Source organism: Lemur catta, chromosome 14 (genome assembly GCF_020740605.2).
Source record: "Lemur catta isolate mLemCat1 chromosome 14, mLemCat1.pri, whole genome shotgun sequence".
Classification (NCBI taxonomy): domain Eukaryota; kingdom Metazoa; phylum Chordata; class Mammalia; order Primates; family Lemuridae; genus Lemur; species Lemur catta.
Window position 1 is genome coordinate 22,790,386 of NC_059141.1, and position 12,336 is coordinate 22,802,721.

The 12,336-nt window shown below is 53.2% G+C and overlaps 1 protein-coding gene and 1 long non-coding RNA gene across 3 annotated transcripts in view; one reads left to right on the forward strand and one right to left on the reverse strand.

Annotated features, from left to right (window-relative positions):
* The window catches only part of FBXW4 (F-box and WD repeat domain containing 4), an 80,497-nt gene extending 68,289 nt beyond the window's left edge, over positions 1 to 12,208 (forward strand). For both annotated transcript variants that reach the window (XM_045568568.1, XM_045568569.1), the window contains 3 exons: positions 10,366 to 10,506; positions 11,083 to 11,224; positions 11,442 to 12,208. In XM_045568568.1, coding sequence (XP_045424524.1) covers positions 10,366 to 10,506; positions 11,083 to 11,224; positions 11,442 to 11,561 — 403 coding nt within the window. In that variant the 3' untranslated portion in view covers positions 11,562 to 12,208. The remainder of the gene's footprint in view (positions 1 to 10,365; positions 10,507 to 11,082; positions 11,225 to 11,441) is intronic.
* On the reverse strand, positions 207 to 6,594 carry LOC123650107. Its single transcript, XR_006739260.1, has 3 exons — positions 6,475 to 6,594; positions 3,185 to 3,311; positions 207 to 724 (listed from the first exon to the last, which is right to left on the reverse strand). It is a non-coding gene; the product is annotated as an uncharacterized LOC123650107 (long non-coding RNA).
* Positions 12,209 to 12,336: the final 128 nt, after the last annotated feature.

Sequence of the window (12,336 nt, forward strand, 5' to 3'; positions counted from 1 at the left end):
GAAGCTGTGTTTGTCCTGCCTGCCTCCTACCTTAGTTGCTCTAGCCTTCTCTTCTCCTTTTTTTCTCCATCTCCATAGGAAAGCATTAGCCATATCTTTTTGCTGAAAAATCCAGTCTATAGTCAGTCTTTCCAAAAGATTTTTTTTTATAACACAAAATGTTTTAATTAAACGTGGTTTTTTTAACAACATTCTCTTTTGATGATCATCCAAGAACAGGGATAGGAAACTCATTACTTGCTAAAACAACACATTTCATCTTTGGATAGCCCTGAGAGTTAGAATGCCCACCCTTTATCACAGGTTCATTTGCTTCCTAGAGCTGTGATCCTGGACAGGAAGCAAGTTGAAGGGCTGAAGGAAAGGCCTTTAAATATCAGAAAACTTTGGTTCTGCTCCTCCAGGGTCTTCTCTTTTCCAGGCCAAAAGTTGTAGGTGTTTCAGTTGTTCCTCATAAACATGGTAGATCAGTTAGCCATGGCTTTTGGCTATAAGTAATGAACACCTAATTCAAAGTAGCTCAAACAATAATGGGATTATCACTATCTCAGATGACAAGGAGCCCAGAAGTTAGGTGGTTGGGTGATTCCAGGGTTGATGGTTCAGTAGCTCAGTGAGACCATGAGGTCCCGTATTCTCTTAGCTTTCTGCTTTGCCACCCTAGTCAAAGTGGCTTTTGCTCTCAGGCTTGTTTAGGGCAACTCCACCAACTCACAAGGCAACACTAAAAGGGAAGAAGGAAAGAAGAGAATATGTCCTTGCCTGGGGTCCCTTTTTAAAATTAGGAGACCTTCCCTATTCAACCCCTAAGCAGATTTCTCCACACATCTAATAGCCAAAATTGTATCCAGTGCTCACCCTACACAAAACCCTGTCAAGGGGAATGGAATGGCCAGTCAAAATTCAGGCCTCCTCCTGGGCCTGGGGAAGAGCCCAGCTTTCCTCCTCTTACACGTTAGCAGCAGCAGGAAGGGGGAATAGGGTGGCACAGAAACAGGGTTTGGTCAGCAAGTGAGAATGGGAGGAATGGCTGGATGGGTGGCCTATAGTGTTGGTCTTACACTGGTTTCAGGACCATTTTCACCTGAAAGTTTCTCTAATTTATCTGGTGTGATCTTGAGAATGGTGTGTTCATAACTGAGTACTGAACAGACCAGGTGTGGTCTGATGAGTGATAGGTGCTGTCACCTCCCTCATTTTAAATCTTCTACTTTTGTTAATGTAGCCAATGGTTGCATCACACTATTGCCAGCCTAGCTAGAACTTCCCAGGGCTCCTTTTTTCTTTAACTCAGGGATGTTACAGAGTTTCTGCAAGCTATGAAATTTGTTCCCATGAGTTCACCCTGACAAACTGTTACCACTGGCCCTTCTCCCTTCTGAGTGGAGCTGGGGCAGGCGGAGCCCCTGCCCTGGTGAGGAAGAAGCATGCCAGGGCAAGTGTGTTGGGTGGCTGTGAGCAGCTATGGAGGGAGCACCAGCTATGTGTCCAGACAGACCTGGGTTCCAGATCTACTCTGCTGCTTATTAGCTCTGTGATCTGGGGCTTCTTGGGGCTTCAGTTTCCACATGTGTAAAGTGGGAATTAATTATCCCTACCTAACAGAGCTAGTATGAACAAAATTATTATGAAAAAGTCCCCCCCACAGTGCCTGTAACATCAAGCAAGCTGTCTCCTCCTTCCCTCTCATCCTCCCCACTCATAGTTGTTTTCTACACTAGTACTTGGAATTTTTGGAGGCTCAACCTTTTAATCTTCAAGATACCTATAGCCTGGTGACCAGGGGACCGGGAGGTGAGCCTGATGACCTCGTGGTATAGGAGAGGCTTTTTTGACAGTAAGTTGCAGATCACAGAGGTGGGAATTTCTGCTGGAAGTCAGTTTTACTTAGTCATGGAGCTGGGCCTTGTGGTTGGCACCTCACCTCCCTGGGCCCAGGATGACACACAAGCTGGAGGGTAGTCTGCGTGAACTACCATGGCCCAGCTTCATCTCGAAGGTTGGGTAATCTTTGAGTGGCCCTTCTGCCTGTGGTGAAAGGGTACTCTTGGGCACAGATTTATGGTCAGGATGGAGTTCTAAGGCACCAAGTCTTTGAATGTCATTCTCTTATGAAATCCCTAGACCTCACTAACCCCAACCACTGGATCTTTACTGAAACCAGAATGAACCCAAATGACAGCTATGACTGCGATTCTTACTGGAGCCAGATGAGACACAGACACTGCATCCTCTGGCCAGCCTGTGGGCTCTACTGCTTGTGGTGTCACTTGGCATTGCCTTCTCTAGCCCCCAGGCTGCCGTCCTTACCACTGGGAGGAGCCAGGCCTTATTTAAAAATCTATCCTATCCTCAGAGAAGTGTGGAGGACTGAGCGGTGCAGGGATTGAGGAAGGACGCCCTGGTGGAAGCATCTGTTTTTTGTGGGAGGAAATGGATGGACAGGATGACTCTCTGGAGCCGTCTTGCCCAGGGAAGCCCAAGCAGATAATAAAGCCATGTAGAAAATAGGATTAAGGTAATGAACAGGCAGGACAGAGTTTGATCTTTCAATATCACCAAAGCCTGAGTGACAGGCCGATCCGTGAGGTGGAGCAGCATCGCTGGCAGGACTCGGGGCTGGGCGGTGTGCATGCTGGATGGATTCTTTGCTTTTAACCTGTCACCACTGAAACTTGAGGAGCTCCTGGATTTTCTCTTTTATGTGTGTGCTGTGACTTGGGTGGAGGGGGGAGTACTGGAGGGCAGTTTCCCCCGGAGCTTCGCCCCTCCAGGGGCTGCCCTCAGGATGATGGTGGGGGCAGGACACACGCAGAGCTGTAGCTGCCCCCTGGGCACCAGCGCTCCATGGGGGACCACTGCTGATGTCTATCTATGTGTCTCTTAGCTACCCGTCCTCAGCCCGTGCTACTTCTCACAATGCCTGGGGACCCTTGTCAGGGTCACCATGGCTCCCTCAGCCCCTCTTTCCAGCAAGACCTCTAGAAACCCTATTCTCCCTGCAGGCTAGGCTGGGGCAGGGATGGGGGTTGCTGGCTGGAGCACACAGGTCGGAAGGCAGCTGTGGGTACCCAGGTGCTGCCTAAGTGGCAAGGAGCTTGGCTATCTCCCTCCGCCTTCCTCCTTTTCTCTCTCCTAGAGCTGGGCACCATGGGGTTAGGCTCAAGGACAGGGGATTTCTAACCTGTCTCAACAAGAAAGACGCAGTCCTTCAGCCAAGCTCAGGGTGCCAGAGTATTCCTCCTTCCAACAGTAGATGGTCTTCAAGCCCATTCCCCAACTCCCAAGTACAAGGAACTTGTACCTCCATCCTTTAAAAAAATAAATAATTTCTTTGAGATGGGATCCGACCATGTTGCTCAAGCTGGTCTTGAACTCCTGGGCTCAAACGATCCTCCTGTCTTGGCCTTCCAAGTAGCTGGGACTACAGGTACACCCCACCCCACCACGCCCTGCTCCCCTGGATGTCCATCTCTGCAGACCAACCACTGAAGTATCCCTGGTTAGGGCCTGTGGTCCTGTCAGTCTCCAGGGAACGGTCTGAAGGAATCAAGGTTCATCTAGTGTTTTCTGTCTGCATTTGAGCAGAGCCCTTGGCTAGGCCCAAGGGAAGGTGCCAAGTGTTGGCTGTGTGGGACATGCACCCTCAGCCCCTGGGAGGCCCAGGTGGGTCTGACTGGCCTGATATCACACCCTCATCCTCCAGGCTTTACTTGCTGTGAGTTTTAGTTTTTCTGCCAAGGAGCATTGGAGTTGGATGTAGCATTAGTACCTTGAGAAGAGGGCACAGCTGGGCCCCTGGTGGCTGTGAGCAGGTGGACTTCAGGATGGAGAGGCTGTGATCCTAGACACAGTGGGTCCAGCTATAGCCTTAAGCCACCTTGGGTACTGTGAGTGGGAAGTGGGGGGGGGATTTTGGTGACCTGGCTGCTTCTAGGGCATCGAGTCATTGGCTGCCCTGCATGTGTATGACCACATGCATGCCTCTGCACACATCTTATCTCTCCTTCCCCTTTGGCCAGGGTCATCCCTGGTTCCCCATTATACTTCCATCTCAAAGCCCCTAAGCCTCCTCTTTCTCAACAAAGGCAGGGGCAGAATAGGCTTTTCACCCATTCTGACAGGTGCCCTATATTTTTCCCCTCTGTGCCTTTGCTCAAGCCAACCCCATGCCTAGAATACCCCATCTGTGCCTAAGGAAACCTGCTCACCCTTCAGCATAAATAGCACCTTCTTCACAAAGCCCTCCCTGACCCTTACCCCTGTGGCTGAAGCTGGTGGCCTTTTCCACTGAACACTGTGTTAGAGTGCTCATAAAGGCCACCTGGTCAGCCACAGGTGTGGCCTGGTATAGCGCTCCTCTGAGCTGGGAGCTTACCTTGTATCCCTGCACTGAGCACAGGATATGAGTATTAGGGCATCTAATAACATTTGGGATGGCAAGGGACACCTGGCTGGAGCCCTTTTTGACCATCTGGAGAAGGAAACAGTGTCCCGAGCACTGGCTGGACCACTCTGAGGGCACTACTAGTGCCCATCCCGCCCAGGTGTGGCTTTGTCTCTGCCCCTGGCCCTCTGCCCCCACCCCATGCAGGGGGCCTGGCCCACAGTCAGGGTGATTACGGAATTGCCCCCTTTAAAGTACCTGCCTTCTCCTTTGAAAGTATTACTGACAGCTTTTCCATTCTCTTTTTTCTTTACCTCTTTAAGGAACCCTGTAATTTCTTTCTCTCTTTCTCCCCCCTTTCCTTTTTCTTTCTTGTCCCCTCTGTCCCCCTGAACTCTTTGAAATTGGCTCTCTGCCTGCTGACACCAAACTGATACTTTGCGTTTCACTTCTCCTTATCCCTTTATGGCAACAGATGTTGAAATTTTGTATCCTTTTATCTGCCCGGCTGCCCCTTCCTGTAATTACGGTCCCCTTGTTAGCAGTACAAAGTAGGCTGCCCGGCTGCCTGGCCTTTGAGCCATTGTGTCTGAACACGTGTGCGCGGGCGGGTGCTGGGGGTGTGTGCACACACACGCATGTGAGAGGCTGTGTGCTGGCGAAGCCCTTCTCTCTCACCTGATGGGCCGGGCAAGTGAGGCTCCCATGGGTTTCTCACCTCCACTCCTCTCTCCTTACATTTAGAACCTATCTGTGCCCTTGATTCTCTCACCTGCCCGCCAAAGGGCCAGCCTTGGGCACCTGGGAGGTGGAAAGGTCCGCAAAGAATAGGTAAGGGTGGGAGGTGGCCCTGGGTGTCTGTTGGGGCAAGTCCAATTGTGCAGCTGGACAGAGGATGTTGAGGGGGCAGTGACCAAGTGGCTGCGTTGTCTGTGAAGGCGGGGAGTGCGAGTACTCAGGAGCGTATGGACCTGACTTTAGTGTAGTAGGTATGCCACCCAAGCCTTCGTTTTCTCATTGGTAAATGGGGTTAAGAAACTTACCTCATAGGCCTGTTGTGAGGATTAAATGAGCTGGTATGTGTAAAGCATTCAGCACAGCGCCTGGCGCACAGTAGAGACTCGTGTGAGCTGCGGCTGTGGTGGCTACTCCACCGCCAGGTAACCCGCATATCCGTCTCATCCGGCCCCAGCAGACTCATAGAGAACAGGCCCTTCAATTCATTTCCCCTGTTCCTGTCAGCCCGAATGCTGCCACCAGACTGGTTTTCTAGGCGTTCAGCCTTTATCATGAATTCAGGCTCTCCCTTTCTTGTTAAATGATTTTAAGAAAGTCACTTTTCCTCTGCGGCACTCAGTTTCCTTACCTGCAACCAAGAGGCCAAACTAGGACAGTCACTTCCTACTCAAAAGTCTCATGGCTTTCTGCTACTCATGGAGTTCATGCAAGGTGAGGGGTCGGCACCCTGAGGCCCACCATGGTCCGGAGGCCAGATCCTGCCAGCTGCTTCCCCGCACACTCCCCAGCCTCCAGCCACTGCCCACCAGCCTGGCTGCCCTGCCTCTGCACCTTTGTTTTTGCTGTTTCTTCCACCTGGGCCATCCCTCTCCTGTCATTGCCTGTCACAGACCTCTTCCTCCATGAAGAATCAGTCAATATCCCCAGCCAGCCAAAAGTGTTCTTTTTTCTTATCTGGCCCCTTATAGAACTTTCTTTTTTTTTTTTTTTTTTTTTGAGACAGAGTCTCACTTTGTTGCCCGGGCTAGAGTGAGTGCCGTGGCGTCAGCCTAGCTCACAGCAACCTCAAACTCCTGGGCTTAAGCGATCCTACTGCCTCAGCCTCCCGAGTAGCTGGGACCACAGGCATGAGCCACCATGCCCGGCTAATTTTTTCTATATATATTTTTAGTTGGCCAGATAATTTTATTTCTATTTTTAGTAGAGACGGGGTCTCGCTCAGGCTGGTCTCGAACTCCTGACCTGGAGCGATCCACCCGCCTCGGCCTCCCAGAGGGCTAGGATTACAGGCGTGAGCCACCGCGCCCGGCCCCTTATAGAACTTTCTTTTATCTCTCCACAGTACCTACCGAGTCACACTTTGTATTGTTAGTTGGATACATGATTCACTCTTCTCTCCCTTGCTGGATTGAAAATTCCTTGAAAGCAGGGATAATGTCTTCTTCATAGTCACAGCTCACATCTCCCTGTATCTTCTGTTAAGCACAATGCCTTGTGTACAGAAGGTTCTCAATTAATGGTTGTTGATTGAAGGAAGGAGGAAGTGGAAGGAAGGGAGGAAAAACCTCCCATTCTTTTAGCGACCATGTTGGCCCCAGCTTATACCTTCAGGCCATCTGTCTCCTTGGGAGCAGAGGAGATGGAAGAAGGTAAACTGTTTGTCACCCTTCCATCCTTTCTCTCTATAAAAGCCACTATTGCATTTCAGGATAGCCCATGCCAGATGGGGTGTCCTCACACCCAGACAGTTGCAGGAGACCCACGGAGTCTCCAAGGAACATCATCAGGAACCCAGTATGTTAAAAATGACTGGAGAATGGTATGGGAGCCATGGGCATCCTGAGATGTGGGCTGGGAGGTAGGAGCCAGTGGTGACTCAGGAGCACTCTAGTACAGGATGGTTGGGGGGGAGGCTGGGAGAAGAGTCCACAGGGCACCAGGCTTCCCAGCTCTGCAGGGCCCACACTTGGGGAGCAGGTACCAGGGACTGCCCCTGTGCCCATTCTAGCTTAGTGCCCAGCGTCTCTCCCAGATGGGCCATCCAGGTCTTTAGGGCCAGCACCTACCTGCAGTGATGGGTGTCAGATGTGATGTCAGGGTTTCACTTAAATTTCCCTCCTCTGTGACTGGCAGGGAGTTCCTGTCTTCCCTCCAGCTGCAGCAGGATTACCTGGGCAGCAGGAGGGGTTGGGCCAGGGAGACCTATTTCCCTTTTTAAGGGACCACTCAAGGATGTGGCCACACTCTGCTTGCTTCTCCCTGCCCAGGCACTGGGGGCTCCCGAGAGAAGCCCACACCGCCAGGGCCAAGGGAACAAGTCTCTGTCAGGATGCCCCTCCCCGGCCTATGTCTCATTCATCAGGCTCACGTGGGCGGCCCCATCTGTCTTTATCTTTCCCTGGGTCGAGAGAATTGCTGGAGTCAGGCTTGGGGGAGGCTGGGGTATGGAGGCCCCGCCAGCCCTCAGCGGCTCCTGGAGGCCTGGGCTTTGTCCACAGGAGTTAGAAGGGAATGGACTTTTTGTCTGGCCCTCTATAGTGACAGACTGGCCCTTGCTTCTGTCTTGGCCCAGGGCTCTGAGTAGCAGCCCTGTTCCCACACAAGTTGTGCCACAGCCAAGGCTCTGCACCCCCAACCCCCCACAGTGAGAGGCCGAGAAGCATTCTTAACATTCTTTCCAGAGAAAAGGGGTGAAATGTCTGAATTTGGGGGTCACCATGTTATACAAATTGCAATCTAATCATTTTTACAAGAACACACTTGCAACAAGAAAAGGAGCCCAGGAGGAGGGGATGAGGAGACAGACAGCTTGTTTTGTCCCCCTTCCCCCCAAGTTTGGGGCTATTGTCAGGCCAATCTCTCCCTCCACCAGAGCAGTTGAGCTAGAGTTTTCTAGTTAAATAGGTCTTAGGGTGGGGGCCTTGAAGGGCCTATGGTGCCATTTCTGTTTGTTTTCCCAAATCAAAGCCCCAGCAGGGCTTCTATGGCACTGCTGGGCCGCTATTTGAAGAGACGGGCCATTTCCCAGAGCCTGGTGTGTCAGTTTATGCTCTGAACTTAACCTCACGGGCACTGCACAACAGAGCCTCGAGGGTCCTGGGCCTAGAGGTAAAAGAAATTGTATCTTTTTATTGGCCCATTTAAATTGTGTGTGGCCATTTCAGAGAACCAGAGAACAGCGCAGCAGAAAAGAAACTCCTCAGCTCCTGGCCAGACTAGGCTGGCAGATGAGGGGCTCTCAGGACTTGTGCTAGCGCCCAGGCTGGCGCTCACTTGGGCCCTTGGAGAGGACAGGGGCCCCTTGGGCTGTTCTGTATTTCTTATTGCAGATACTTAAGGCCAAGCCATTTTCCAGTGGTGGCCTGGATGCCAAGTTGGCAGCCCAGTCTGGGTGTGCCTCTTACACTGCTGTCCCTGCCCAGCTGCATGGGTGCCAGCTCTCCTTCCCTCTGAACCCTAGGACCAGGGGTGGGCAGGTAGAGCCATGCTGGGCTTCACTCCTCCCAGCTCCCACTGCCTTTCATCTTCTATTTCAAACAGACAAACATGAAATTACTTCTGTAGATTAAAGGGGAGAGCTCCTCAATCATTCCTTAAGGCCTCACTAATGGAGGGGGCAGGGCCCCCAAATCTGGAAGGAGAGGAAGAGCTGTGGAGCAAAACAGCCCTTACCCGGTGTACCTTAAGAGAGAGAGACAGACACTCTCATACAGTGGCTGAGTCGTGGCTGGTGGCCCATCTGAGAAGCAGGGCTTCTCTGGGAGCCAAGGTCAGTGGCCTGTATGGGACATTGATCTGGGGAGATGGCCTTCTGCCTGATGCTCCTCAGCAGACAGAGGCTTGTCATCTCCTCCCCCCAGGCCCAGCACTGGGCTACTGAGAGGAAGATAAGAACTTCCCTGGGAAGAAGGCTGGGGACAGGGGTGGTGACTTGGGGCTTACCGCCCACTGGACAGCAGCTGTGCTCCTTCCTGGGGCTTACTGCTCAGAGTGGGCAGAAAGAAACCCCCTGCCTCCTCCTTTGATTCCTTTAGTCTTCAGGGAAGATGTCAGCTCCATTGGGAAGAAGGAAGGTTGAGGGTCACAATCTGAGCAAGGTGGAAAGACTGGAGCTGCAGTCTGCATTCAGACATGTGGCTGGCAGCCTCGCCTGCCTCAGATCTTTTGTTGAAATGCTGCTTGAGCCAAAACTGGGCTGGTGAGGCTATGAAGTCCTCTCCACCTCATGCCAGGGCCTCTTACCTGGATGTCCTTGTGAAGTGTCCATGGCCTTGTTTCTCCTCACGCCATGGAGGAGAGCCCAGCATCTCATGGGTGAAAGAAGCTGAGGCATCGGGCCTGGAAGGTAACCCTTCTCCTTCATTCCCCTCAATCTTTCTGCAAAAACTCAATACTTCCACCCGTTCCCTAGCCACAGGGATTAGCGGGTGCACTTGATGTTGAGGGGTAGTTGCTAGGGCCAGGAGGCCCCCCTACATGGTTGCTAGGGGTCTGGCATCAGGGCAAGGGGTCTGCCCACTGCCGCGGTCACGGAGGGAATTACACAGTCACAAAGAAATTGTTCTTCTCAGTAATCTGCTCTCGGCCACCGGGTGGGGTGAGGGTGGGGGGAGCAGGTTGGAACCCAGCAGGCTGGGGGCTGTGATCACAGAGGCGTGCTAGCCCCAGGCTGGGGGCCAGCCAGGCCAGGAACACCAGGGACAGCCTGCTAAGCTGCTTTCTCAGCGATTTCTCTCCCCAGACACAAAGGTGTTTACTTGTTTTAACATCTCCTGGGACTCCCCTTCTCCCTTTGTGTGGTCTTTATCCCCAACGAGGTTTGAGCCCCAGATTACAGGCGGGAATTAAGGCATTGGACTCAGGCAGCTCAGAACTGCATGACCTGCAGGATCAAGGAGTATAAAGTAACCAAGTGTGTGTGTGTGAGGGGGGCCGACCCCTTCAGCAAGGCCCATTCATCGTCCTGAGGAGGAGTGGCTGGGCTGGGGGCAGCTGTGCGCAGGTGTGATGGAAGGGCTGCTGGGGGAGGGGTGGGGGCTGGGACTGGCTGGAGTGGCCTCATGGTGGGGCTGAGGGGGCTAGGAGTCGGCGTCTCCTCCCTTGGCCCCCTTCTGCAGGGAGTCTAATTCTAGCTGAGTTGGAAGGAGAGCTGCATTTCCCCAGGGTCTAATGCCATCTGAAAGTTGAAAGAGTGGGCCAAGGTGGGGCAGCTTTTCACCCTCTGCCTTTCCTCTCCCCAGTGGGCAGCTGGTGACACACCTGGGCAGTGACTTTCCCCCAGGGGCGGGGGTGCTAGACGTCATGTATGAGTCCCCTTCCACGCTGCTGTCCTGTGGCTATGACACCTACGTGCGCTACTGGGACCTCCGCACCAGTGTCCGGTGAGTGTGCTGCGCAGGGAGGACAGGTGGTGGGAGTCCCCATGCAATCCTGGTCCTCCCTCTAGGCTCAGGTTGGCCCATGGGAGAGGACACAGAGACTCCACGTGACCTGGGAAGGAAGGGGCATCCAAGGTCATTCAAGCTTAGACTCCCTACCCTGGGGCAACCCTGGTCCTGGTGGCCTGGGAGACTGTAGCCAGCAGGCCCTGGTAAGGGCAGGCACTTCTCGGAGCCTCTGGAGCTGTCAGGGTACTGCCCCTCAGCATTCTGTCCCAGCCTTTCTTGAGGCCTTTATCACTTCTCCCTCTCATGAGTCCTACGACAAGTAGCCAGCCATGTGGAAACACAAGTGCAGGCATAATCTGCTGTGTGGTCTGGGGCTTGGTGAGAATCCTTTACAGCGGATGCCTTTCCCATTAAGTTCGGTTTATAAAGAATCTGATGATTCAGGCTTCTCTCGCCCCCAGCCTAGAATAGCTCCCTAACCCTCCCCCCAGTTCCTCAAGGCCCCAGAGGAAGCTGAGGTAGAGGTGGAGGGCACCCGAACTTCCCTCTGTATCTCCCCTTCCTGGACAGGAAATGCGTCATGGAATGGGAAGAGCCCCACGACAGCACCCTGTACTGCCTGCAGACAGACGGCAACCACCTGCTGGCCACAGGTTCCTCCTACTACGGCGTGGTGCGGCTGTGGGACCGGCGCCAAAGGGCCTGCCTGCACGTGAGTATCTTGCCGCCTCACACCTCCAGGATGCCAGGACTCTCGTTATGGGTTGCATCTGGGAGAGGGTGATATGGCCAAGGATGTGCCTGGAGACGGCTGGAGGAAGCCTACAGTGGCACATGTCCCTGTTTCACTGGGCCTGGGGATCTTGGGTTAAGGTACCCCCATGTCCCACTGGGAAAGCTCTTACCACTTCTTGTGTCCTCCCTTCCAGGCCTTCCCGCTGACGTCGACCCCCCTCAGCAGCCCTGTGTACTGCCTGCGTCTCACCACCAAGCATCTCTATGCTGCGCTGTCTTACAACCTCCATGTCCTGGATTTTCAGAACCCGTGACTGGCAGGGCCACCCCTGCCTGTGGGCCAGAGAAGCCAGCTACTCAGGGACCACTCTTGCCTGGAGGGTGCAGTGATAGCTCCTCCCCGCTGCTCCCGCTGTGCTCCTAGACCTGTGTGACCCCAGTGCTTGGGCACCTTAAACTAGAGGCTTCTGATTCCTGGGGCTCTGGGGCTTACCCAGAGATGCAGTCCCTCCCAGGAACCTGTTGGAGAGACAAGACCTGCTGCTTTGGCAAAGTGAAACTGAACCTGGGCCTGGTGTCCCTGTTTGACCAGAGCAAAGATCTGGCCTAAAGAGGCCCACCCTGCACCCCACCCCTTCTTAGAGCCATAACAGCCTACAGAGTGAGGTGAGGGGCACCCACCTTCATGGTCCCTTTATGCCCCTTCCTGGAAGAAGAGGTGAGGCTGCCAGTACCCCCCTGCTGGCATTGGCCACCTCAGTCTCAGTCAGACCCCGCCCTTGACCAACCTCTTAGGGCTGGGGGTTCATTCCTGGGCCACTTGGTTTTGCTCTGAAACCAAGAAAGGACAAAGGGAACGCAGTAGTTTTGAGTGAGTTCTGAGCCAGCCCTACCTCAGGCCGGCTATTGAGACATGCTACAGTTTTCATTTTTGTAAAAATAAAGCTTGATTGTTCATAAATCTGGCTCCTCACTGGCTGGGTAGTTCTAGGAGGCCCCAGGAAAAGAGAAGAATAGACTCAAACTCAGGGTTGTGCATGCTGGGGAAAGACTAAGATCAGCCTCATGGCTCTGTTTCCCAAAGAACAC